This window comes from Engystomops pustulosus, chromosome 2, assembly GCF_040894005.1.
Source record: "Engystomops pustulosus chromosome 2, aEngPut4.maternal, whole genome shotgun sequence".
NCBI classification, from domain to species: domain Eukaryota; kingdom Metazoa; phylum Chordata; class Amphibia; order Anura; family Leptodactylidae; genus Engystomops; species Engystomops pustulosus.
This window is the reverse complement of record NC_092412.1, coordinates 107,873,827-107,897,763: the sequence shown is the minus strand read 5'-3', so window position 1 is coordinate 107,897,763 and position 23,937 is coordinate 107,873,827. Positions and strand designations below refer to the sequence as shown.

Below are 23,937 nucleotides of genomic sequence, written 5' to 3'. Positions count from 1 at the left end.
GGGGCTTAGTGTTCTTTGTCCCCAATTGCCGAGAGATGTTCCAATTGCAGAGACAGGGCATTAGACAGGGGCATAACTAGGATAGTCAGGGCCCCATGTTCACACATTTAAACACTTACATGTATGCATGTATGCACTTAAACAGATCTGTTCCAATAGCTGCTGACCACATGGAGGAAGTACATGGCGGGAATTACTTGTAAATGATAAATCTCTAGTCCTGTAGTTACCGTCCCTAGCCCCTAATCTGAGCTACTGATTTATGCTGTGTACTGTGGAAAATGCGCACTGTTATATACATATAATGCTGTACAATGTGCAGCATAATATGTATATCATGGTGCACATACTCCATAATTTAGTGTGTCAGGTTGGATGCCGGGGTCCCCTGACACTGTGGACCCATAACAGCTGCTATGTCTGCTACTGCTGTAGTTACGCCCTTGGTAGGATAAGTTCATTTTACAGCCATTTGTCCTAAAGAACAGAATCGGAAAGGAGGAGGAAAATAACTGATCTTCTGGGACACACAGATAATAATTTTTGAAGGGGACATCACAAATTTTTGTTTTCTATGTTAATTATTTCATGAAAAGTTATATGAAAATTAGCCCATTTCAGCTCAGTTTATTTTAGTCTGTTAATGTATTTGATTATTCCTATATTGAGGTGATATACCATGTATATACTATACATACAGTATAATATAGTATACATATGGTATATATACAGTGTGTATGTATATATATATATATATATATATATATATATATATTATATTATCTATCTCTCTCTATATATATTTATATATATATAGTATATTCTGTTCACACCACCTATACATTCAAAAGCACATTTCTTAAGAAAGTTGGAAACTGCACTAAAAATGCGCTGCCCATGTATAATGCATTGTGCGACCGATTCATTAAGAACGTGTGTCAGAAATGATGAATCGGTCACTTACCTGCACTGGTCCGACAGAGTTCATCAACCTTTTTGTTGTGCTTCTTTAACATAGGACTTGTGACAGACTTTGCATGTTAAATCTGGTGCATGGTCCGACTGCACACCAGAATGCCCCCTAATTTGTGTTGAATGGTAGACAGTGCAGCTGTGCCACAAAAAGGTCCCGTGTCACACAATAGCGCTGCACACACTTCTTAAATACCTGTGCAAGCCATTTACACCTAAAAGAATGTGCAAAATTCGCCACAAATGTGCCCCAATATCTTTTTATTAAAATATTCCAATGATATGTTTAGCAGTATAAGACATCTACTTATACAATATACATATCATTTTTTATATTTTGTTACAAGCTACTGCCATAGATATTCACAAGTTAGATAAAACAGGAATACATGATATATTCTCCTTTATAATGTTCTTTATTAAGCTCTATTTGGCTAGGGACATTTTTGAAGATATATTCCCTCATGTTTAACTTGAGTAATTCTGAGACGGGGCATCAGGAATATATGCAATTACAAATGAAGTACAGCATCTTACTGCATTGGTTTTAGAAGTTAGTTTTTTCATAATATTTAATATTATTCCTGCAACATAAATACTCTAGAGTAATGGAACTTTCTTTTACAATACTCACTTTATCAAACAGACTTTCAAGAGCATCTCAGAATCATCAGTGTTTTTACTTTTACTAGTAAGTATAGTATAGTAAATGCCTCTACTTTTTCAGTTGTGGATCTAAAGCCGTGGCATTCACACCTCGGATGTGTAGTGATGGAGGTTGCAGCTCTTCTATTCAGTTTTCACTTGTCAGCCTTCCCTACAGAGTACATACCTTTTATCCTCTTCTTATCGTGAAGACTGTTCTTAGATCTCAGAATTGTCTTTTAATGATATTCATGGACTTATCTCCCCAGTAGATAGTAGAAATGCGTTTTTAATTAAATAATTTGCATGAGATTTAGAGATGCAATCACCAAGGAGCTTGAGTGGGGTCAGGGCTCTGTGGCTACTTAGATTGGGTCATTTATGGTAGCATGATGTATGGATTATTACCCGAATACACATTAAATATCTGAAAATCATGTTCTATGAAGGCATTTTACACATTATTGAAGATATTTCGAAAACAAGAAAAATGACACATTTTAATTAGAGATGAGCGAACATGCTCGTCCGAGCTTGATGCTCGGTCGAGCATTAGGGTACTCGAAACTGCTCGTTACTCGGACGAATACTTCGCCCGCTCGAGAAAATGGCAGCTCCCGCCGTTTTGCTTTTTGGCGGCCAGAAACAGAGCCAATCACAAGCCAGGAGACTCTGCACTCCACCCAGCATGACGTGGTACCCTTACACGTCGATAGCAGTGGTTGGCTGGCCAGATCAGGTGACCCTGGGATAGACTAGCCGCTGGCCGCGCTGCTCGGATCATTCTGTCTCTGGATGCCGCTAGGGAGAGAGCTGCTGCTGCTCAGGGAAAGCGTTAGGGTGTTCTATTAGCTTACTGTTAGGCAGGAGTGATTCTCAAAGAACCCAACAGCCCTTCTTAGGGCTACAATAACGTTCTACTTTTTTTATTTTAATTTGCATCTTTTACCATTTTGTGAGGAATTAGCAGGGGGACTTGCTACCGTTGTGTTTAGCTCTTAGTGGCACACATATCCATAGCAAAGACCGAAGTGGGAAAATTCAGTAGGGGTTGGATTTCTATTAGGCAATAACTCAGTGTCATCTCATCTGGCATAGTAGTGTGCTTCCTTTGATACTTGGCTAGAAAATAGCCATAGGAGAATACAAACAGCTTCTTGAAGCCTACAGTAGCGTTCTATATATTTGATTTCTGGTTGATCTGCTGGTGGCTGTAGTTTCTGCAGTGCATGTACTTGCCAATTCTGAGCAATTTGTAGTGAGACTTGCGACCGCTGTGTTCTGCGCTTAGTGGCGCACATATCCATAGCAAAGGCTGAAGTGGCAAAATTCAGTAGGGGTTGGATTTCTATTAGGCAATAACTCAGTGTCATCTCATCTGGCATAGTACTGTGCTTCCTTTGATACTTGGCTAGAAAATAGCCATAGGAGAATACAAACAGCTTCTTGAAGCCTACAGTAGCGTTCTATATATTTGATTTCTGGTTGATCTGCTGGTGGCTGTAGTTTCTGCAGTGCATGTACTTGCCAATTCTGAGCAATTTGTAGTGAGACTTGCGACCGCTGTGTTCTGCGCTTAGTGGCGCACATATCCATAGCAAAGGCTGAAGTGGCAAAATTAAGTAGGGGTTGGATTTCTATTAGGCAATAACTCAGTGTCATCTCATCTGGCATAGTACTGTGCTTCCTTTGATACTTGGCTAGAAAATAGCCATAGGAGAATACAAACAGCTTCTTGAAGCCTACAGTAGCGTTCTATATATTTGATTTCTGGTTGATCTGCTGGTGGCTGTAGTTTCTGCAGTGCATGTACTTGCCAATTCTGAGCAATTTGTAGTGAGACTTGCGACCGCTGTGTTCTGCGCTTAGTGGCGCACATATCCATAGCAAAGGCCGAAGTGGCAAAATTCAGTAGGGGTTGGATTTCTATTAGGCAATAACTCAGTGTCATCTCATCTGGCATAGTACTGTGCTTCCTTTGATACTTGGCTAGAAAATAGCCATAGGAGAATACAAACAGCTTCTTGAAGCCTACAGTAGCGTTCTATATATTTGATTTCTGGTTGATCTGCTGGTGGCTGTAGTTTCTGCAGTGCATGTACTTGCCAATTCTGAGCAATTTGTAGTGGGACTTGCGACCGCTGTGTTCTGCGCTTAGTGGCGCACATATCCATAGCAAAGGCCGAAGTGGCAAAATTCAGTAGGGGTTGGATTTCTATTAGGCAATAACTCAGTGTCATCTCATCCGGCATAGTACTGTGCTTCCTTTGATACTTGGCTAGAAAATAGCCATAGGAGAATACAAACAGCTTCTTGATCTTGAAGCCTACAGTAGCGTTCTATATATTTGATTTCTGGTTGATCTGCTGGTGGCTGTAGTTTCTGCAGTGCATGTACTTGCCAATTCTGAGCAATTTGTAGTGGGACTTGCGACCGCTGTGTTCTGCGCTTAGTGGCGCACATATCCATAGCAAAGGCCGAAGTGGCAAAATTCAGTAGGGGTTGGATTTCTATTAGGCAATAACTCAGTGTCATCTCATCCGGCATAGTACTGTGCTTCCTTTGATACTTGGCTAGAAAATAGCCATAGGAGAATACAAACAGCTTCTTGATCTTGAAGCCTACAGTAGCGTTCTATATATTTGATTTCTGGTTGATCTGCTGGTGGCTGTAGTTTCTGCAGTGCATGTACTTGCCAATTCTGAGCAATTTGTAGTGAGACTTGCGACCGCTGTGTTCTGCGCTTAGTGGCGCACATATCCATAGCAAAGGCCGAAGTGGCAAAATTCAGTAGGGGTTGGATTTCTATTAGGCAATAACTCAGTGTCATCTCATCCGGCATAGTACTGTGCTTCCTTTGATACTTGGCTAGAAAATAGCCATAGGAGAATACAAACAGCTTCTTGATCTTGAAGCCTACAGTAGCGTTCTATATATTTGATTTCTGGTTGATCTGCTGGTGGCTGTAGTTTCTGCAGTGCATGTACTTGCCAATTCTGAGCAATTTGTAGTGGGACTTGCGACCGCTGTGTTCTGCGCTTAGTGGCGCACATATCCATAGCAAAGGCCGAAGTGGCAAAATTCAGTAGGGGTTGGATTTCTATTAGGCAATAACTCAGTGTCATCTCATCTGGCATAGTACTGTGCTTCCTTTGATACTTGGCTAGAAAATAGCCATAGGAGAATACAAACAGCTTCTTGAAGCCTACAGTAGCGTTCTATATATTTGATTTCTGGTTGATCTGCTGGTGGCTGTAGTTTCTGCAGTGCATGTACTTGCCAATTCTGAGCAATTTGTAGTGGGACTTGCGACCGCTGTGTTCTGCGCTTAGTGGCGCACATATCCATAGCAAAGGCCGAAGTGGCAAAATTCAGTAGGGGTTGGATTTCTATTAGGCAATAACTCAGTGTCATCTCATCCGGCATAGTACTGTGCTTCCTTTGATACTTGGCTAGAAAATAGCCATAGGAGAATACAAACAGCTTCTTGATCTTGAAGCCTACAGTAGCGTTCTATATATTTGATTTCTGGTTGATCTGCTGGTGGCTGTAGTTTCTGCAGTGCATGTACTTGCCAATTCTGAGCAATTTGTAGTGGGACTTGCGACCGCTGTGTTCTGCGCTTAGTGGCGCACATATCCATAGCAAAGGCCGAAGTGGCAAAATTCAGTAGGGGTTGGATTTCTATTAGGCAATAACTCAGTGTCATCTCATCCGGCATAGTACTGTGCTTCCTTTGATACTTGGCTAGAAAATAGCCATAGGAGAATACAAACAGCTTCTTGATCTTGAAGCCTACAGTAGCGTTCTATATATTTGATTTCTGGTTGATCTGCTGGTGGCTGTAGTTTCTGCAGTGCATGTACTTGCCAATTCTGAGCAATTTGTAGTGAGACTTGCGACCGCTGTGTTCTGCGCTTAGTGGCGCACATATCCATAGCAAAGGCCGAAGTGGCAAAATTCAGTAGGGGTTGGATTTCTATTAGGCAATAACTCAGTGTCATCTCATCCGGCATAGTACTGTGCTTCCTTTGATACTTGGCTAGAAAATAGCCATAGGAGAATACAAACAGCTTCTTGATCTTGAAGCCTACAGTAGCGTTCTATATATTTGATTTCTGGTTGATCTGCTGGTGGCTGTAGTTTCTGCAGTGCATGTACTTGCCAATTCTGAGCAATTTGTAGTGGGACTTGCGACCGCTGTGTTCTGCGCTTAGTGGCGCACATATCCATAGCAAAGGCCGAAGTGGCAAAATTCAGTAGGGGTTGGATTTCTATTAGGCAATAACTCAGTGTCATCTCATCTGGCATAGTACTGTGCTTCCTTTGATACTTGGCTAGAAAATAGCCATAGCAATAGGATAGCATTGTTTGGTTTTAAAAACTCAAAAAAAAACAAAAAACACAAAAAAAAAAAAACACAAAAAAAAACAAAAAAAAGTAAAAAAAAAAATAAAGTTATAACTCTCATTTTAAAAATGTTTAACCCGAGGGCTAGGGGTAGAGGACGAGGGCGGGGACGTGGGCGTCCAACTACTGCAGGGGTCAGAGGCCGTGGTCCTGGGCGGGGTGAGACACCACCTGCTGATGAGGGAGCAGGGGAACGCCGCAGAGCTACACTCCCTAGGTTCATGTCTGAAGTTACTGGGACTCGTGGTAGAGCACTGTTGAGGCCAGAACAGTGCGAACAGGTGATGTCGTGGATTGCTGACAATGCTTCGAGCAATTTGTCCACCACCAGTCAGTCTTCCACGCAGTCCACCCATGTCACCGAAATCGCCACTCCTCCAGCTCCTGCACCTCAGCCTCCTCCCCCCCAGTCTGCCCCCTCCCAGGAAAATTTGGCATTTGAACCGGCATACTCTGAGGAACTGTTTTCTGGACCCTTCCCACAGTCACAAACCACTTGTCCGGTTGCTGCTGAGCAATTTTCCGATGCCCAGGTTTTCCACCAGTCACAGTCTGTGGGTGATGATGACCTTCTTGACGTAGTGGAAGTGTGTAAAGAGGTGTCCGACGATGAGGAGACACGGTTGTCAGACAGTGGGGAAGTTGTTGTCAGGGCAGGAAGTCCGAGGGGGGAGCAGACTGAGGGATAGGAGGATGATGAGGTGACAGACCCAAGCTGGGTTGAGAGGCCGGGTGAACACAGTGCTTCTGAGACGGAGGAGAGTCCTCGACCTGAACAGGTTGGAAGAGGCAGTGGTGGGGCCAGACGGAGAGGCAGGGCCAGAGCTGGTGCATCAGCGCCACTGTCAACTAGTGAAGCTCCCGTGGTGAGGGCTCTTGCGGCGAGGGCTAGATCTTCAGAAGTGTGGAGGTTCTTTAAGGAAACACCGGATGACCGACGGACTGTGGTGTGCAACATTTGCCAAACCAGGCTCAGCAGGGGTTCCACCACTACTAGCTTAACTACCACCAGTATGCGCAGGCATATGAATGCTAAGCACCCCACTCAGTGGCAACAAGCCCGTTCACCTCCGGCCGTGCACACCACTGCTCCTTCCCCTGTGTCAGCTGCTAGTCAGCCCCCTGCCCAGGACCCTGCCACAAAAACCCCATCGTCGCCTCCACGATCCTCCACAGCATCCACCAGCGTTCAGCTCTCCATACCCCAGACGCTGGAGCGGAAACGCAAATATAGTGCAACCCACCCGCACGCCCAAGCCCTTAATGTGCACATCTCCAGATTGCTTAGCCTGGAGATGCTGCCCTATAGGCTAGTAGAGACCGAGACCGAGTATTCGGTCCCCAGCCGCCACTACTTTTCCCGATGTGCCGTCCCAGCCCTGCACCAGCACGTGTCAGACAACATCATCCGTGCCCTGACCAACGCCGTTTCTGACAAGGTCCACCTGACCACGGACACGTGGACGAGTGCTGCCGGGCAGGGCCACTATATATCGCTGACGGCACATTGGGTTAACTTGGTGGAGGCTGGGACCGAGTCTGACCCTGGGGCTGCTCATATACTGCCGACGCCGAGGATTGCGGGGCCTACCTCGGTCCAGGTGTTTGAGGCCTACTATGCCTCCTCCTCCTCCCACCCCTCCTCCACCTCCTCCTCCGAACTACCATCCGTGGGCACGGCGCCATCAGTCGGTAGCTCTAGGCACAGCAGCAGTGCTCAAACTGCTGAGCCTAGGCGACAAAAGGCACACCGCCCAAGAGCTATTACAGGGCATCACGGCGCAGACTGATCTGTGGCTGGCACCGCTGAACCTCAAGCCGGGAATGGTTGTGTGTGACAACGGCCGTAACCTGGTGGCGGCTCTGCAACTCGGCAGACTGACACATGTGCCATGCCTGGCCCATGTGTTAAATCTGATAGTGCAGCGTTTCCTCAAGACATACCCCAATCTGTCTGATTTGCTCACGAAGGTGCGCCGGATCTGTGCGCATTTCAGGAAGTCCAGCCCAGATGCTGCCACTCTCAGGGCAGCGCAGCGCCGCCTCCAACTGCCCGCTCACCGACTGTTGTGCGACGTGCCCACGAGGTGGAATTCAACACTGACCATGTTACCAGCAGCGCAGAGCGATTGTAGACTGCCAGATGTCAACTTCCACCAGAACTGGTAGTCAGGTCAGTCAGCTTCCTCAAGTCTACAATGAGGAGTGGACGTGGATGTCTGATATCTGTCAGGTGCTGAGTAACTTTGAGGAGTCAACACAGATGGTCAGTGGCGATGCCGCCATCATCAGCCTCACCATCCCGCTGCTTGGCCTGTTGAAAAACTCTCTGGTCAGCATGAAGTCGAAAGCTTTGCGCTCGTCACAAGAGACGGGGGAAGAATATTCCCTTGTTGATAGCCAAAGCACCCTGAGGTCTGTTTCTCAGCGCATATCGGAGGAGTTGGAGGTGGAGGAGGATGAGGAGGAAGAGGAGGAGAATGTTGGCGAGACACAAGAGGGGACCATTGTTGAGTCCTTCACTGTTCAGCGTGTATGGGCAGAAGAAGAGGAGTTGGAGGAGTTGGAGGAGGAGGAAATGGACAGTCAGGCCAGTGAGGGGAGTGAATTCTTACGCGTTGGTACTCTGGCGCATATGGCAGATTTCATGCTAGGCTGCCTATCCCGTGACCCTCGCGTTCAAAGAATTTATTCCAGCACCGATTACTGGGTGTTCACTCTCCTGGACCCACGGTACAAGCAAAATCTTCCCACTCTCATCCCTGGAGAGGAAAGGAGTGTGAGAATGCATGAATACCAGCAGGCCCTGGTGCACAAGCTGAAACAGTATTTCCCTTCTGACAGCGCTAGCGGCAGAGTGCGTAGTTCTGCGGGACAAGTAGCGAGGGAGAGTAGGCGAGCAGGCAGCTTGTCCAGCACTGGCAAGGGTACGCTTTACAAGGCTTTTGCCAGCTTTATGTCACCCCAGCAAGACACTGTCACCTGTCCCCAGTCTCGGCAGAGTAGGGCTGATCTTTACAGAAAGATGGTGAGGGAGTACGTAGCTGACCATACCATCGTCCTAAATGATCACACAGCTCCCTACAACTACTGGGTTTCAAAGCTGGACATGTGGCACGAACTGGCGCTCTACGCCTTGGAGGTTCTTGCCTGCCCTGCCGCTAGCGTCTTGTCCGAGCGGGTTTTCAGTGCAGCTGGTGGCATCATCACCGATAAGCGTACACGCCTGTCGACTGACAGCGCTGACAGGCTGACGCTTATTAAAATGAATAAAGGCTGGATTTCTCAGAATTTCCAATCTCCACCAGGTGAAGGAAGCTCAACCTGAATAATTGATCCACTCCTCCTCCTCCTCCTCATTTTCCTCCTTCTCCTCCTCTTTGTACAGTAAAGCAGAGGAAAATGGCTATTTTTTGACAGGGCCCACTGGCTCTTGCTATAGTACTTCATGCATTTAATTTTTCTGGAGGGCCACCTACCCGGTCCTCTGTTTGAAACAATTTTTGTGAGTGCCACATACAGGCACTCAATCTATTCCATTTTTCTGGAGGGCCACCTACCCGGTCCTCTGTTTTAAAAAAATTTTGGGACTGCCACATACAGGCACTCAATCTATTCCATTTTACTGGAGGGCCACCTACCTGCTCCTCTGGTTTGAAACATTTTTGGGACTGCCACATACAGGCACTCAATCTATTCCATTTTACTGCAGGGCCACCTACCTGCTCCTCTGGTTTGAGCAATTTTTGGGACTGCCACATACAGGCACTCAATCTATTCCATTTTACTGGAGGGCCACCTACCTGCTCCTCTGGTTTGAAACATTTTTGGGACTGCCACATACAGGCACTCAATCTATTCCATTTTACTGCAGGGCCACCTACCTGCTCCTCTGGTTTGAACAATTTTTGGGACTGCCACATACAGGCACTCAATCTATTCCATTTTACTGGAGGGCCACCTACCTGCTCCTCTGGTTTGAAACATTTTTGGGACTGCCACATACAGGCACTCAATCTATTCCATTTTACTGCAGGGCCACCTACCTGCTCCTCTGGTTTGAACAATTTTTGGGACTGCCACATACAGGCACTCAATCTATTCCATTTTACTGCAGGGCCACCTACCTGCTCCTCTGGTTTGAACAATTTTTGGGACTGCCACATACAGGCACTCAATCTATTCCATTTTACTGGAGGGCCACCTACCTGCTCCTCTGGTTTGAAACATTTTTGGGACTGCCACATACAGGCACTCAATCTATTCCATTTTACTGCAGGGCCACCTACCTGCTCCTCTGGTTTGAACAATTTTTGGGACTGCCACATACAGGCACTCAATCTATTCCATTTTACTGGAGGGCCACCTACCTGCTCCTCTGGTTTGAAACATTTTTGGGACTGCCACATACAGGCACTCAATCTATTCCATTTTACTGCAGGGCCACCTACCTGCTCCTCTGGTTTGAACAATTTTTGGGACTGCCACATACAGGCACTCAATCTATTCCATTTTACTGCAGGGCCACCTACCTGCTCCTCTGGTTTGAACAATTTTTGGGACTGCCACATACAGGCACTCAATCTATTCCATTTTACTGGAGGGCCACCTACCTGCTCCTCTGGTTTGAAACATTTTTGGGACTGCCACATACAGGCACTCAATCTATTCCATTTTACTGCAGGGCCACCTACCTGCTCCTCTGGTTTGAACAATTTTTGGGACTGCCACATACAGGCACTCAATCTATTCCATTTTACTGGAGGGCCACCTACCTGCTCCTCTGGTTTGAAACATTTTTGGGACTGCCACATACAGGCACTCAATCTATTCCATTTTACTGCAGGGCCACCTACCTGCTCCTCTGGTTTGAACAATTTTTGGGACTGCCACATACAGGCACTCAATCTATTCCATTTTACTGCAGGGCCACCTACCTGCTCCTCTGGTTTGAACAATTTTTGGGACTGCCACATACAGGCACTCAATCTATTCCATTTTACTGCAGGGCCACCTACCTGCTCCTCTGGTTTGAACAATTTTTGGGACTGCCACATACAGGCACTCAATCTATTCCATTTTACTGGAGGGCCACCTACCTGCTCCTCTGGTTTGAAACATTTTTGGGACTGCCACATACAGGCACTCAATCTATCCCATTTTACTGGAGGGCCACCTACCTGCTCCTCTGGTTTGAAAAATGTTTGGGACTGCCACATACAGGCACTATCCAAATTAAATTGTCTCCATAGCAGCCTCCACACGTTGTCTCCATTGCTACCTCCAAAAGTCGTCCATATAGCTGCCTCCATACATCGTCCCTTTATCAAACGAGGTGTGTCAGGCAGAAATTTGGGTTGTTTTCATGGATTCCACATCAAAGTTGTTAACTTTGTCGCCACCCTGCTGTGTAATCCCCAAAATATACTGGCAAACTTTTACCATTTAGGGATATTATTTCAGCGCTTCTTGCGCATCTGTTTACATTCCCCTCACCCGGCATATCCTAAACTTATAAGAACGCTACTACACTTGATCTTATACAAAAGGTTCTTAGAAGTGCTGTTTGGGGAGTAGCCTAGAGACAGGGGCTTGGATTGGCGAAAGCTCGCCTGGCAGCGGAACGCCAGCTCCATGCGCATCATGCGCTTCTTGCGCATCTGTTTACATTCCCCTCACCCGCCATATCCCAAACTTATAAGAACGCTACTACACTTAACTTGGTGCAGGCTGGGACCGAGTCTGACCCTGGGGCTGGTCATATACTGCCGACGCAGAGAATTGCGGGGCCTACCTCGGTCCAGGTCTCAAAGGCCTACTATACCTCCTCCCACCCCTCCTCCACCTCCTCCTCCTCCTCCGAATTACCATCCGTGGGCATGGCGCCATCAGTCGGTAGCTCTAGGCACAGCAGCAGTGCCGTCGCTAAGCGACAGCAGGCGGTGCTGAAACTGCTGAGCCTAGGCGATAAAAGGCACACCGCCCAAGAGCTATTACAGGGCATTCCACATCAAAGTTGTTAACTTTGTCGCCACCCTGCTGTGTAATCCCCAAAATATACTTGCAAACTTTTACCATTTAGGGATATTATTTCAGCGCTTCTTGCGCATCTGTTTACATTCCCCTCACCCGGAATATCCTAAACTTATAAGAACGCTACTACACTTGATCTTATACAAAAGGTTCTTAGAAGTGCTGTTTGGGGAGTAGCCTAGAGACAGGGGCTTGGATTGGCGAAAGCTCGCCTGGCAGCGGAGCGCCAGCTCCATGCCAAGATCCAACTAACATAGTTTTAACTGCAGCACCTTTAATCTACTACTAGTTCACTGCCTCCATACATCGTCCCCTTATCAAACGAGCTGTGTCAGGCAGAATTTTGGGTTGTTTTCATGGCTTCCATGTTAACTTTGTCGCCACCCTGCTGTGTAATCCACAAAATATACTGGCAAACTTTTATCATGTACCGATATTATTTGAGCGCTTCTTGCTCACCTCCTTTGGTTCCTCTCTGCCACCCATTGGTTTGAAGCCTGAGTCCATTTAGGGTATGTCGCCATGACACTCTCTAGCCTGCTGCCGCTGCCTCTGCATGCCGTCCCCTATAGTGTCAGGGTCAATTATTGGATGTTTTAGATGCTATCTAGCTTCATTCTGTCACTCTGTCATGGCCATGCTGTTGCCCATAATTTTGGCATAATGGTGCGATTATGCAGCCTCAGAGGCATCCATGCATGCTGCCCCTGCTGTTTCCTGTCCATTTCCGTGGTGTTTCCATCCTTTTCTGAGGTTCCCAGGTGTTTGGCCAAGCTTCCCTGTGCAGAGCCTTGGTCCCCTTGAAAAATGCTCGAGTCTCCCATTGACTTCAATGGGGTTCGTTATTCGAGACGAGCACTCGAGCATCGGGAAAAGTTCGTCTCGAATAACGAGTACCCGAGCATTTTAGTGTTCGCTCATCTCTAATTTTAATGTAACAATATATTAATGCAAAAATGTGTGTCATGCCCCTTCAATTCTGACTTTCTTAGGTTTATGAACTTTGTTGCCATGAAATTATGTATTTTTATCATACCCTTATGGAAGTTTTCATGAATCATCAATGTGTTACAATACGCTTATGCCTGCTAAAAATGTAGTAACATTGTGCCACTGCAAGCATACCACATCATAAACAGTAGAACCCCAAGCCTATATCCAAGAACATTGCAAATGAATAAATCATACATTGATAGAACATGGAAATGTTCTTAGGAGATTCTTATTCTTTACTATTAGAGGAACTGTATATTCCAATGCCTGAGTTAAACATAAAAGCAAGCAACAGAAAAGAATGTGTACTTTCTAGAAACTATATACAGTATATGTTTTTATATGCAGAACTGTATATTTTATAATTGTAGTTCCAGACAAATTCTTTTTTTGCCCCAGTGACAATTGTAGTTTCAAAGTTTTTTGCTGTAATGGGACAAAGGATTATTAATAAAGCTTCATTACAGACGCCTTACAGCTGATCATTGCAATCTGGGACTATAGTAAAGCATCCAGAGAGCTTCAGCAGAGGTCACAGTGGCCAGAGAGGTCCGTCTGTAACTAGAAGTCGTCTGTAAGTCGGATGTCCTTAAGTAGGGGACCGCCTGTATATATATATATATATATATATATATATATATATATATACACACAAGCATGTAGTTTTCACTCTAGGAAAGTAAGGAAACTACTATTACTTCTCCACTTCTCCATGCTTCAATTGTATGGATTAAGTCCCTTAAGTGCACGATAATTTACGGGTTTCAGTTTTATACAACTTTATCTCTCACCCAAAGAAAATTTAATATTATTATTTTATACAAATGCTTAAAATTTGTGATTTTCCCTGCAGTAGGACTTGTGAACTGCCTTAATCTTCCAATAGAATCATTAAAATTGGCTGCTTTGTAGTAGAAAGAACATTTTACGACCAACCACTCTTTATTTTCAATTTTCTGAGTGCTCAAATAAAATGAGACATTGAAATAAAGTATAATGATAATCATACCCTTAAAAAAGAATCAATTGAATTACAGTAAAACACCCCTGACAAAGTGGATATATAAAGAGATTGTCAGTAATTCAGTTACACTTTTCAGTAATTCTCTTACACTTTGTCTTGCCACTGATTTAGAAACCTGGACATGTAGTTATAGAGAAGCAAAGGGTCTTTCAGAATCCTCTGACAATTTATTTTCATTGCTGATGGAGTACTTCCTAGCAACTCTACATGATAACCATTCAAGATTATGAATTCAGTATATTTTCACAATACAGAAAGGAATTATAGTTATAGTTAATAGCTGTGAGTCTAGAAACCTTTCTGCCAATAGATATAGTAACTGGTGAGTGGTTACTTTTATTATGTCTGTCCACCCCCACCAGTAGCTATTATGTAATTTTTTTTTACTTTGTAAGGGTCAGTTCACATAGTGATTTCAGACTTATAATTTCTGCAGGAAAATTTAGTTTAATATATGCTGTATGGCTTTCCAACATCCCCAGTATTCCAACTGGCATCTGCTTGTCATTGCATTGCCCACCCACAGAATTTATATTCAGAGGGATTGTGCCATAGAGATGCAACTACTTGTATAGTATGTGATGGAATGACTTTGTGTATCATGGATTTGGAATAATTACACTTTAAATGATATGGATAATTATTATTATTACCGTATATACTCGAGTATAAGCCGACCCGAGTATAAGCCGAGACCCCTAATTTTACCACAAAAAAAGGGAAAACCTATTGACTCGAGTATAAGCCGAGGGTATAGTATACAGCCAGCTAGCCCCCTGTAGTATACAACCATCCAGCCCCTGTAGTATACAGCCTGTCCCAAGTAGTATACAATCATCCTGCCCCCATGAAGTATACAGCCTGCCCCCATGAAGTATACAGCCTGCCCCAAAAAGTATACAGCCTGTCCCCAAAAAGTATACAGCCTGCCCCAAAAAGTATACAGCCTGCCCCAAAAATTATACAGCCTGCCCTCAGTATGGCTAGCGAATAATAAAAAAATAAACTTAATACTCACCCTCCGACGATACTCACCTTTGATGCTTATTGGCGGCTCCCGGTCCTCGGCGCGGGCTCCCGATCCTCTGCGGTGGCTTCTCTCTTCTATCTTCACGTGCCGGCAGTCGCGTCCATGCGACTTGCCGGCGGGAGCACAGTGCGATGCGGCGGTGTCGCCGCTGATGACTTCATCAGCGGCGACACCGCTACATCATATTGTGCGCCCGCCGACAAGTCGCATAGACGCGACTGTCGGCACGTGAAGATAGAAGAGAGAAGCCGCCGCAGAGGATCGGGAGCTGCCGCCGAGGACCAGGAGCCGCCGCCGAGGACCGGGAGGGTGAGTATTAATTTTTTTAATTATTATTATTGACTCGTGTATAAGCCGAGATGAGGTTTTTCAGCACATTTTTTGTGCTGAAAAACTCGGCTTATACACGAGTATATACGGTATTATTTATATTATTATTTATTTATGAAGCACCATTAATTCCATGCTGCTGTACAATCAGTAAGGGATTTACATACATTACATAAAGACAAGAACAAATGTAAGTACAACAATTACAGAGATCTGGAACACGAGGGGGGGACTCTACCCATAAGGGGTTCACATCTATACGGTAGGGTAGATGGAGCCATGAGGCGAGGGGGGTTAGAGATAACAGAAATATTAGGCAAGTAAAGATAAAACCACGAGTGGTTGTAACTTTAAACTATATTGTTTTCATATTTGCTGTAATGTTTGTTAAAGGGGACACTTATGTTGTGGATTGAATTAAATTTTAATGTCCAACAAACAAAATGAAGTGAAATTTCGCAGCCGATGTAAGCGTGGCACAGAGTTTGTAAAACAGCAGTTAATTTCTCTTTATGACTTGTTGCAAGCTGGGGCCTAGGATTTGCAAGCTTACTGAAAACCATTAGAGGTTCATTTCTTTTATTTCTTGATAAATTTTATGAGTTGCAGTTCATTGCCGAGTTGGATTGGAGTCAACTCGTTAAGACAATTATTGGCTGCATAGCGGTTGTTTGATTAATTAGCCTAAATGTAGGCACAAGTGGTAAAATTATATTACATATTCATTAACATTAATCATCTATTTACATTTCTATGTTGGGTTGTGACAAGAATTTGTTTTTCTCAATCTGGACCATTTTTTAGGTAAAAAAAAATAAAAACAGCTAGTAACTTGTGGCCTGTTTTTGTATTTCTGCCACATTAATAGTTAAGTTATATTTTAAAAGATTTTCCTCTTCTATAAAAAGTGTCCTTGATTGCCCTCCACAAATGATCAGAAATTTTATTCATGAGTTTAGATATAACATTCTGCCTCCTCCTTCCCCAAGTCAAAATGAATTTATTTTATTTTCCTTTTCATGGGGACTTTTACAAATGGTTCCTAGGTTCTTGGAGGTCACATCTGCAGCATGGACATGTTATTATATAAGGGTGTTGCTCTACATACAGTAGCTTAGAAGTTTCGTGGCAATAAATGAAATGTTGTCAAGGTCAAACCACCTGGAATATGAGGATTCTGCACTACTTTTTCATGCTCATTTAGGGGACTCCATACAGAATCTGCGTAAAGCCAAATGGGATTGGAACATTTGCCAGGGGGAGGGGGCACATAATAACTCTATGAGCATTCAATTTTCTCCAGACTGATTTAAACACTGATAGTTCAAAAGTTGTACTAGACTTGTATAGATTCTTAATACATTTAGTAAAACTTTTGGCTCTTTATGGAGCGAAACATTAAATCTCATCAGAAAGCATAGATTTAGATAAAATTTACCCAAAATTTTGGAGCAAGTATTGGTCATGTATACATCTGTCCCCCTTGCTAAAACACTATTTTCTTCTTGGAAAGTCTTTTTATGCCAACAGAAATCAATAGAATTTGTCAAGATATTATGAAGAAGATGAACATAAAACATGTATGAAGGTGACAAAGCTTGGTAAACAATATGACATGTACGTGTGGGGATCGGGGGTAGTGGACCCAATGTATCATTGTGAGCAATGACACCTGGGAGCAAAGTCTAAGTGGCATCCGGTTTTCTCCAGAGTTCGCCACATAGGAGGTTGGACTTGCTGCGGCGGGCTACCACCAGGTCACTCCACAGCCGTGACTTTGCTTGCGGTTGTGGCCAAGGAGAAGTACAGAATTGTAGAGCAGAAACATGGTCATAGACAGGCAGGAGGTCAAGACTGGCAGCATGGGATCAGAGTCAGGGATGTAGTGGCAGGTCAGGACAGGCAGCAAAAAATCAGAGTCAGGAACATAGAAGGAGATCACAACGGGAATCACACCGACAGAGTGGAAACTTTCTCAGAGGCATAGAGCACAAAGATCCAGCTGGGTTTGCAAGAAGAGGCCGGCTATTTATAGAACAAGGAAGGACCAGCACCAATTAATGGTGCACTGGCCTTTTAAGTCGCAGGAAGCCTTTGCACGTGAGCCCTAGGAGGCAGGGACGCGCTTGCCACTTGCCACAGCCTAGTTGGGGGACAAGTAGGTGCATGGGTGTGCTTGCAAGACGGGACATTGGTCGCAGGAGCGCCCATGATGTATGTAGTGTGTAGCTGAACAGAATATTTAAGATATGGTAGCAATTTTTCATGTTGGAAGTGAATAGTAATTATTGTTTATATCGAGAGGATGTCGCTATGACACGTGATGATCATATATGTGTATGGCTTGTTACAGTATAGTTGCCAACTCTTTGATGCAATAAGTCATGTACCTGTGTGGTCATTAGGAGAGTCATATAGCTTTCCAACCTCAAGATCAAATTATAAAGGTATCAATCCACAGACAAATGACAGGGAAATGTAAAAAGGTAATAACTATTCAAATGTATATAATGTTTGCTGGAAAAGCCTTTACTTACTGAAACTGGAGTTTGAGGGCAAAGTTGCATTTGAGGGACTTCAGAAGTTGCAGAGTGAGATGACAGGAGTCTTTCAATGCAACCACCTATGACACATATATATTTAGACTGAATTGATCAGTGAGCTAACTATAATTATATTACTAGTTTTGTGTTTGAGTTTGAGTATTTCCATGTGAAAAATTTGTCACACAAAACAAGTGATATTTTTATCATATCATCCAAGCACCAGATGCAGAGGAAAAGTTTTTATCGATAAAGGATTAATGTTATTTTTGCTATAAAGAGGATCCCGCAGTTTGAATGCAAAATGGTTCTGCCATTCATACGTAGCAGACATAAGTTACCATAGTAACAACTGAAGCCATTGAAATATAAAGCATGTGAAAATCCACCAAAATGAACTTGTAGAGGAAAGCATTTAATAATACCTTATCCTGTCACATGTGATAAGAAAATTATACTATTTCAATTTCTTTTCTAATTTGTTGTTTTGTTTGCTTGGCTTTAAACTACATACTATGTATGTGCTATGAAATATTGCACCTAAATATCACACCTTTATTGTGTTCTTATTAATTGTGATATATTGATTTTATATTTTATGTAATATAACACACCTGGTATGAATCATACTATCTTCTTTCTGACACAAAATATGTTTTTGTTGTTCTTTTTATATGGCATGGTTATAGTCCCTTCTATTTTCCTTTATTGCATTGAGATGCAGAATAAGGCTATTCTTTTTCCAGTAATGGTGGATATACTTGAGCATGTATAACTAAAGGATTTAATAGAGTTTGACACTTGTACAACTTTTTATAGGAAAGGTCATTAGATGGTTAAAATAGAGCGAAGCCCATCTTAAAATATAACTCGCAGTAGCTAACCGGGTGCTCAATTACCTAACCGATAAGCCCCAATACATCCAGATGGGTAATGCATGGTCAAACATAGTAGTCATCAAACAATATGCACCTTAAGGTACCATTCTCTCACTGTTACTCTTTACCCTTTATAAACAACGGCTAACAACTCCGTTTAGGAGGCCTTACAAACAATCTCACGCTGTAAATTATCTTCAAAGTAGAATTGTATGCACGCTTGAGTGTTATCTCAAAGACTAGAGCAGTATAACATAATATGACTTAATTATGTTGCATGTTTTTATGCGTCTTTTTATGTTATCTGACCAATAAAAGCCATAAAAAGTAAAACTTTCAAGAGAAGCATATAAACATAAAGATTCATTCAAATACAAAGAAACTATTCAGCATGTAGGCTGAGAGGAATGCCAGCTTGTGAAAGAATTATCCTTTGGAATCAATTGGCACAATCAAATAAGAGAGAAAAAAACTGGGCCTCTTTTATTGTGCTATGTTGTATACTGTATGTTAACCCTTTCATTGTGGTTTAAATTGAACATTGCTGAAGGCTAATGCATTTTTATTTTGCTGCTCTTTGTGTTTCTACTGAATAGTTAAAAACATAGTTTGCCCCTCCATGGTCTCTTTGATGTCACACCCCATCCCACATTTGGGGATGTGATCAGAATTTTGCCACAAACAAAGTGTCCATTTGTTTCTACTATGAGATCCTGCTTTGGAAAATGTTTTTGAGGACATTATGTAACAAGTATTGAGACATCACCACCATCAGTTCAGTATTGTCTTGCATTTGCCTCTGTGTACAACTGATGTTACAGTCTTCAAAGCATGTTGCATAGGAGGAAATATAATGTTAAGGTTAGATTTTTAAGAGACTTGTCTTTACTAACACATTTATAATGTGTATTATAATTTTGTAATGACAGTGTTTTTGTTGCAGCTATGTTGGCTTTATGTATTGTTTTTACTTCATTTAGATAAATATTTGTTTGAAAATATAAATACATTAAGGCTTCTGTAAGCCAAATGTAATCGTATTATTGTAATTACTGTCAATAATTTAGCACAAATTTGTAACCAGCAAACAAATGTGAACATTTATGAATATTTAGAAAAGTTACTATTATTGATTGAATGACATAAGTACATGTACCAGAATACTGTAATTAATCCATTAGGCTGCTTACGTTCAGATAAATAACACACATGTGTTAATCTGTCTAGTTAGTTAATTTCTCTTTTTATATAGATCCTTCTTCTACTGAAATAAAATGCTGTTTTTACTCATTTCATCAATAATATTTGCAATTTCTAATTAATAATGTCACAATACACAGCTGAAAGCTACAAGCAGAAAGATAAATTAAATATTGTGGCTTAAATTAAAATGCATTATATCAACAAAGATTTACATTACATTTACATATTATTATTATTTAGCATTCATTTTATTTCAGTGTCTTGTTTAAGTAAAATATTAAAGAAAAAACATTTCTGAAAGTATCCAAGAATGTATATGGCTAACACAGTGTGATAGGAGACAAGTTATTTGCCTTACACTCATAAACTGGAATAATATAGCCTTTTTGTAAAATATATACAAGTTATCATTAATTTCAGTGTTTGGCAAGGAAACCTTTACATCTGTTTTTGTTTCATTTGTTAGTATCTACATAACTTTTTAAAAAATGTATTTTTCTTTCTTACTAGGAATTGCAAGCGGACATTGATACCCATACAGAAGTATTCCATTCCTTGGATGAAAATGGTCAGAAAATCCTCAAATCTCTGGAAGGATCTGAAGATGGATCTCTCTTGCACAGGAGGCTTGATCATATGAACATCCGATGGAATGAGCTCAGGAAAAAGTCTCTTAACATCAGGTAATGGATATAAATAATAATTATATAAAATGAGGTTGAATACATTAAGTCATCCTTATCACATTAACCGCTTATTAACCCAATTATGGCAAAGCCAGTTTGTATGTTAAGGCTCAGTCCTGTTTTTTGTAATATGTCACTTTATATGATTAATATTGTCAGTATTGAATTTATTGGAGATCATTTTTGTTTTTAATTAATTTTGACATACATAATATTAGAAACCCCTATGAATCACTGCACTTTAAGAAAAGGCACCCCTCATCCTATTAAAACAGCTACTACAAAGCTTGTTTAGCCTTTGAGAGCATCATAGTACCTAAAAAGAAATTTAGAATGCTCTAATTTTGTCAGTAAGATGTTCATTTAGCCCCTAAAAATGAGCAAATTCAAAAAAATTTATTTCTTAAGATTTTCTTCTGCAAGAATAGGAGATACCCAAATATGGATGTTACTTGTATGGGCGCATAGTGGGGCCCAGAGGAGAAGGAGGCCAATGTAGGAGCTACATTCAGTTTGCCTCAATAATGTGCAGAATGCATTATTTAAGACTGTAAATTTCTGTTGGAGCTTCAACATAAATGTGGCACATGGCGCAATTCGGCCCGGGACTCCCCGTTTAGGTGCAGAGTTTTGTGTCACAGCAGACACAAAGTTGTCGCAAACACTTCATAAATACATGCGCAAGCACTTTGCACATGTATTTATGTGACAAGTATGGCAGAAAACTGTTGTAGCCAGTTTAATAATTGCGGCCCAATGATTTTAGGCTCCCTTGGGTGTCGGAGTCATTGAATGACATCTAAGTGGCTCCCTGCTGTCATAGCAATAGATCCCTGCACCCCCAATGACCAAATGTACCATGTGCCTTCAGGTGCACAGTTTTCAAAGGTGTCGGACAAAGTGCAGCTGTGACACAAAAGTGGCGCAAACACTTAGTAAGTACATTTGCACTTATATATATGGGAGGATATAGGAAATAGTTGCATTATATTTTATAATGTTTACACGGAGGCTCAATGCTCAGCCTTGTAAATCTCACAAAAGTTCCATTAGTTTAATGTTCATACCATAAAATCAAAGGTTTTTTTTAATATAGTTGCCAGGCAACTAACATCCAAAGGATATATATCACTTAATTCAATATAATTTTTATGATATATTTTATAATTCATTCAAAAAAATGTAAATGTTAATCTAAGATGTTTAATAATCATATGGGAAATGTGTCTTTCTAGGAAAGTATTTCATTTTTCTAAATATTAATATTGACAAGTGGAAATTCATAAGGGATAACTCAATGGAGAAGTTTTTTTAAAAGGGTCTATATTAAAAGTACATACTCTGATTGGGTCACTGGTACTGGTGGGGCATCCCAGGGGTAGATTCAATTCTCATTAATATAGCAATCCATTTTGTAAAGTGATTGCACACTATAGAATAATACAGATCAGTGCTTAACTAGCACCATAAAAGCTATAATCCACGTGTATAGCTACCCATATTGCAAATCAAAAGGTGTGTAAATATTCAACACACTGTGCTACTAACATTCAATTTAAAATGATTGGACTGAATGGAAAACATTCGACTAAAATGGCATGGCATGGTATTTAAGGGTTGGAATAAGTGGACTAGAACAGGTGTGGATTCCTGGGCAGATTCACAGTGAGGCACTCATAAAGTGGGCTTCCGTGCTCGTAATGATTATTCTAGCCCTGCCCTTTGTGCACTACACTACACATATCAGGAGGTTTATACACTGTTCTTTGCATAAAGCTTTACCCTATTTGCCACTGATGATGACGTGTAAAGAATGACCTATGGAGGATTCTTGTCTGTCCTGTTACCCCTTCTCTTTGGATACCAGATAAAAGAAGAAAAGACTGACACTCCAACTTTATTATACTGTGTGGGTTTCAACAGATGCAGCAGTGTGTACTGTATACTGTAGATGGGTAAAGGTAATTGCACATGTAATGTAAGGCTACTGCCATCTATAGTTTGTAAATATTTTCTGTGCAAAATTTTACCTGTGAGTCTTAGTTGTAAATCCACAGCATATAAATTCTGTTGTACATGGCCCCCTCTTAGGGTTCTTGACATGAGTGCAGCTCCTTTGCACAAATTACACACAAAAACCAAAACAAAATCTGTGTCATGCATTTTGAAATCCATATTCCTCGTGGATACTTTCACTTCTCCTATTAAAAGATGAATAATCTGCTGCAGATTTAAGACAAAAATAACATGCTGCAGATTTGAAAATTCACCATGTGAAAATTATAGAAAATCCACAGCAGATTTTCACATGCAAATTGAGGCACAGAATATTCTGCATTTCTGTCTGCAGGGCCTTGTCCTGCTGGAAAGTGAACTCCAGTCTCAAGACTTTTGCGGCCTATAATATGCTCTCCTTCAGGATTTCCCTGTATGTATCCATAACCAAATTCCCATCAACTCTGAGCAGCTTCCCAGTTCCTGCTAAAACAAGGCATCCCCATAACATGTTGTTGCCATTGTAGCTTTTTGCTATGCATACACTGCTGGGTAGTGCTGTAAGATTGCATTATAACCACAGTAATATATATGGACTTATATATGGACTACAGATGTGCTTATTGTTCCCTATATCCTTCTGATGAAACCTGTGGATTTACACCACACCAGAAACTCGTCAAGGGGACTGGAATCTTCTTAAAGGGATGCCCTGAACCTTGGGGATAGACTGTACACATCCCTTGTAAGGGTGGGAGCTAATTTGGTACTGCCTCCGGGACCACTTTCTGTATGGGACGTAAAAGGGTCAATAACCAACTATATCCATCTGACTTCGCCTACTGAAGCCCTCTGGGTACAGCTCCTGAAGATCACCACTGGGCTTGGTAATATCCAGTCATTTGCAAACATAAAAAACAGGGGAGAAACAGAAAACACTATCATGTTTCCTCCATTTTAACAGGCTAGTAGTGAAAATAGAAAAATGTGCTCTCACCTATTTTGGTAATGCACATGGGTCTACTGCTGTTTGGGGGTGTTGACCGGAAATCCCATATGCGTGAGCTGGTACTGGTAATATAAGGAAATCGGGGGTTCTCACGGATAGTACATTTCCTCGTGATATCAGTGCAGGACACAATGATTTCCTTGCTTATGGTTCTCTGGTCTTCTATACATAATTGTGTGGTTTAAG

General features: G+C 42.1%; 1 protein-coding gene across 15 annotated transcripts in view; it reads left to right on the top strand.

Moving 5' to 3' along the window:
• Nucleotides 1–23,937, top strand: part of DMD (dystrophin) — a 1,566,296-nt gene that overhangs the window by 1,180,703 nt on the left and 361,656 nt on the right. For 14 of the 15 annotated variants that reach the window (XR_011853162.1, XR_011853161.1, XM_072135922.1 and 11 more), the window contains one exon: nt 20,572–20,744. Coding sequence is in view for 13 of the 15 variants with exons in the window: in XM_072135922.1 (XP_071992023.1) it covers nt 20,572–20,744 (173 nt within the window). In the remaining 2 variants the exon portion in view is untranslated. Of the gene's footprint in view, nt 1–19,633; nt 19,720–20,571; nt 20,745–23,937 lie in introns of those variants that run through there. The other variant, XM_072135925.1, reaches the window with a different exon arrangement.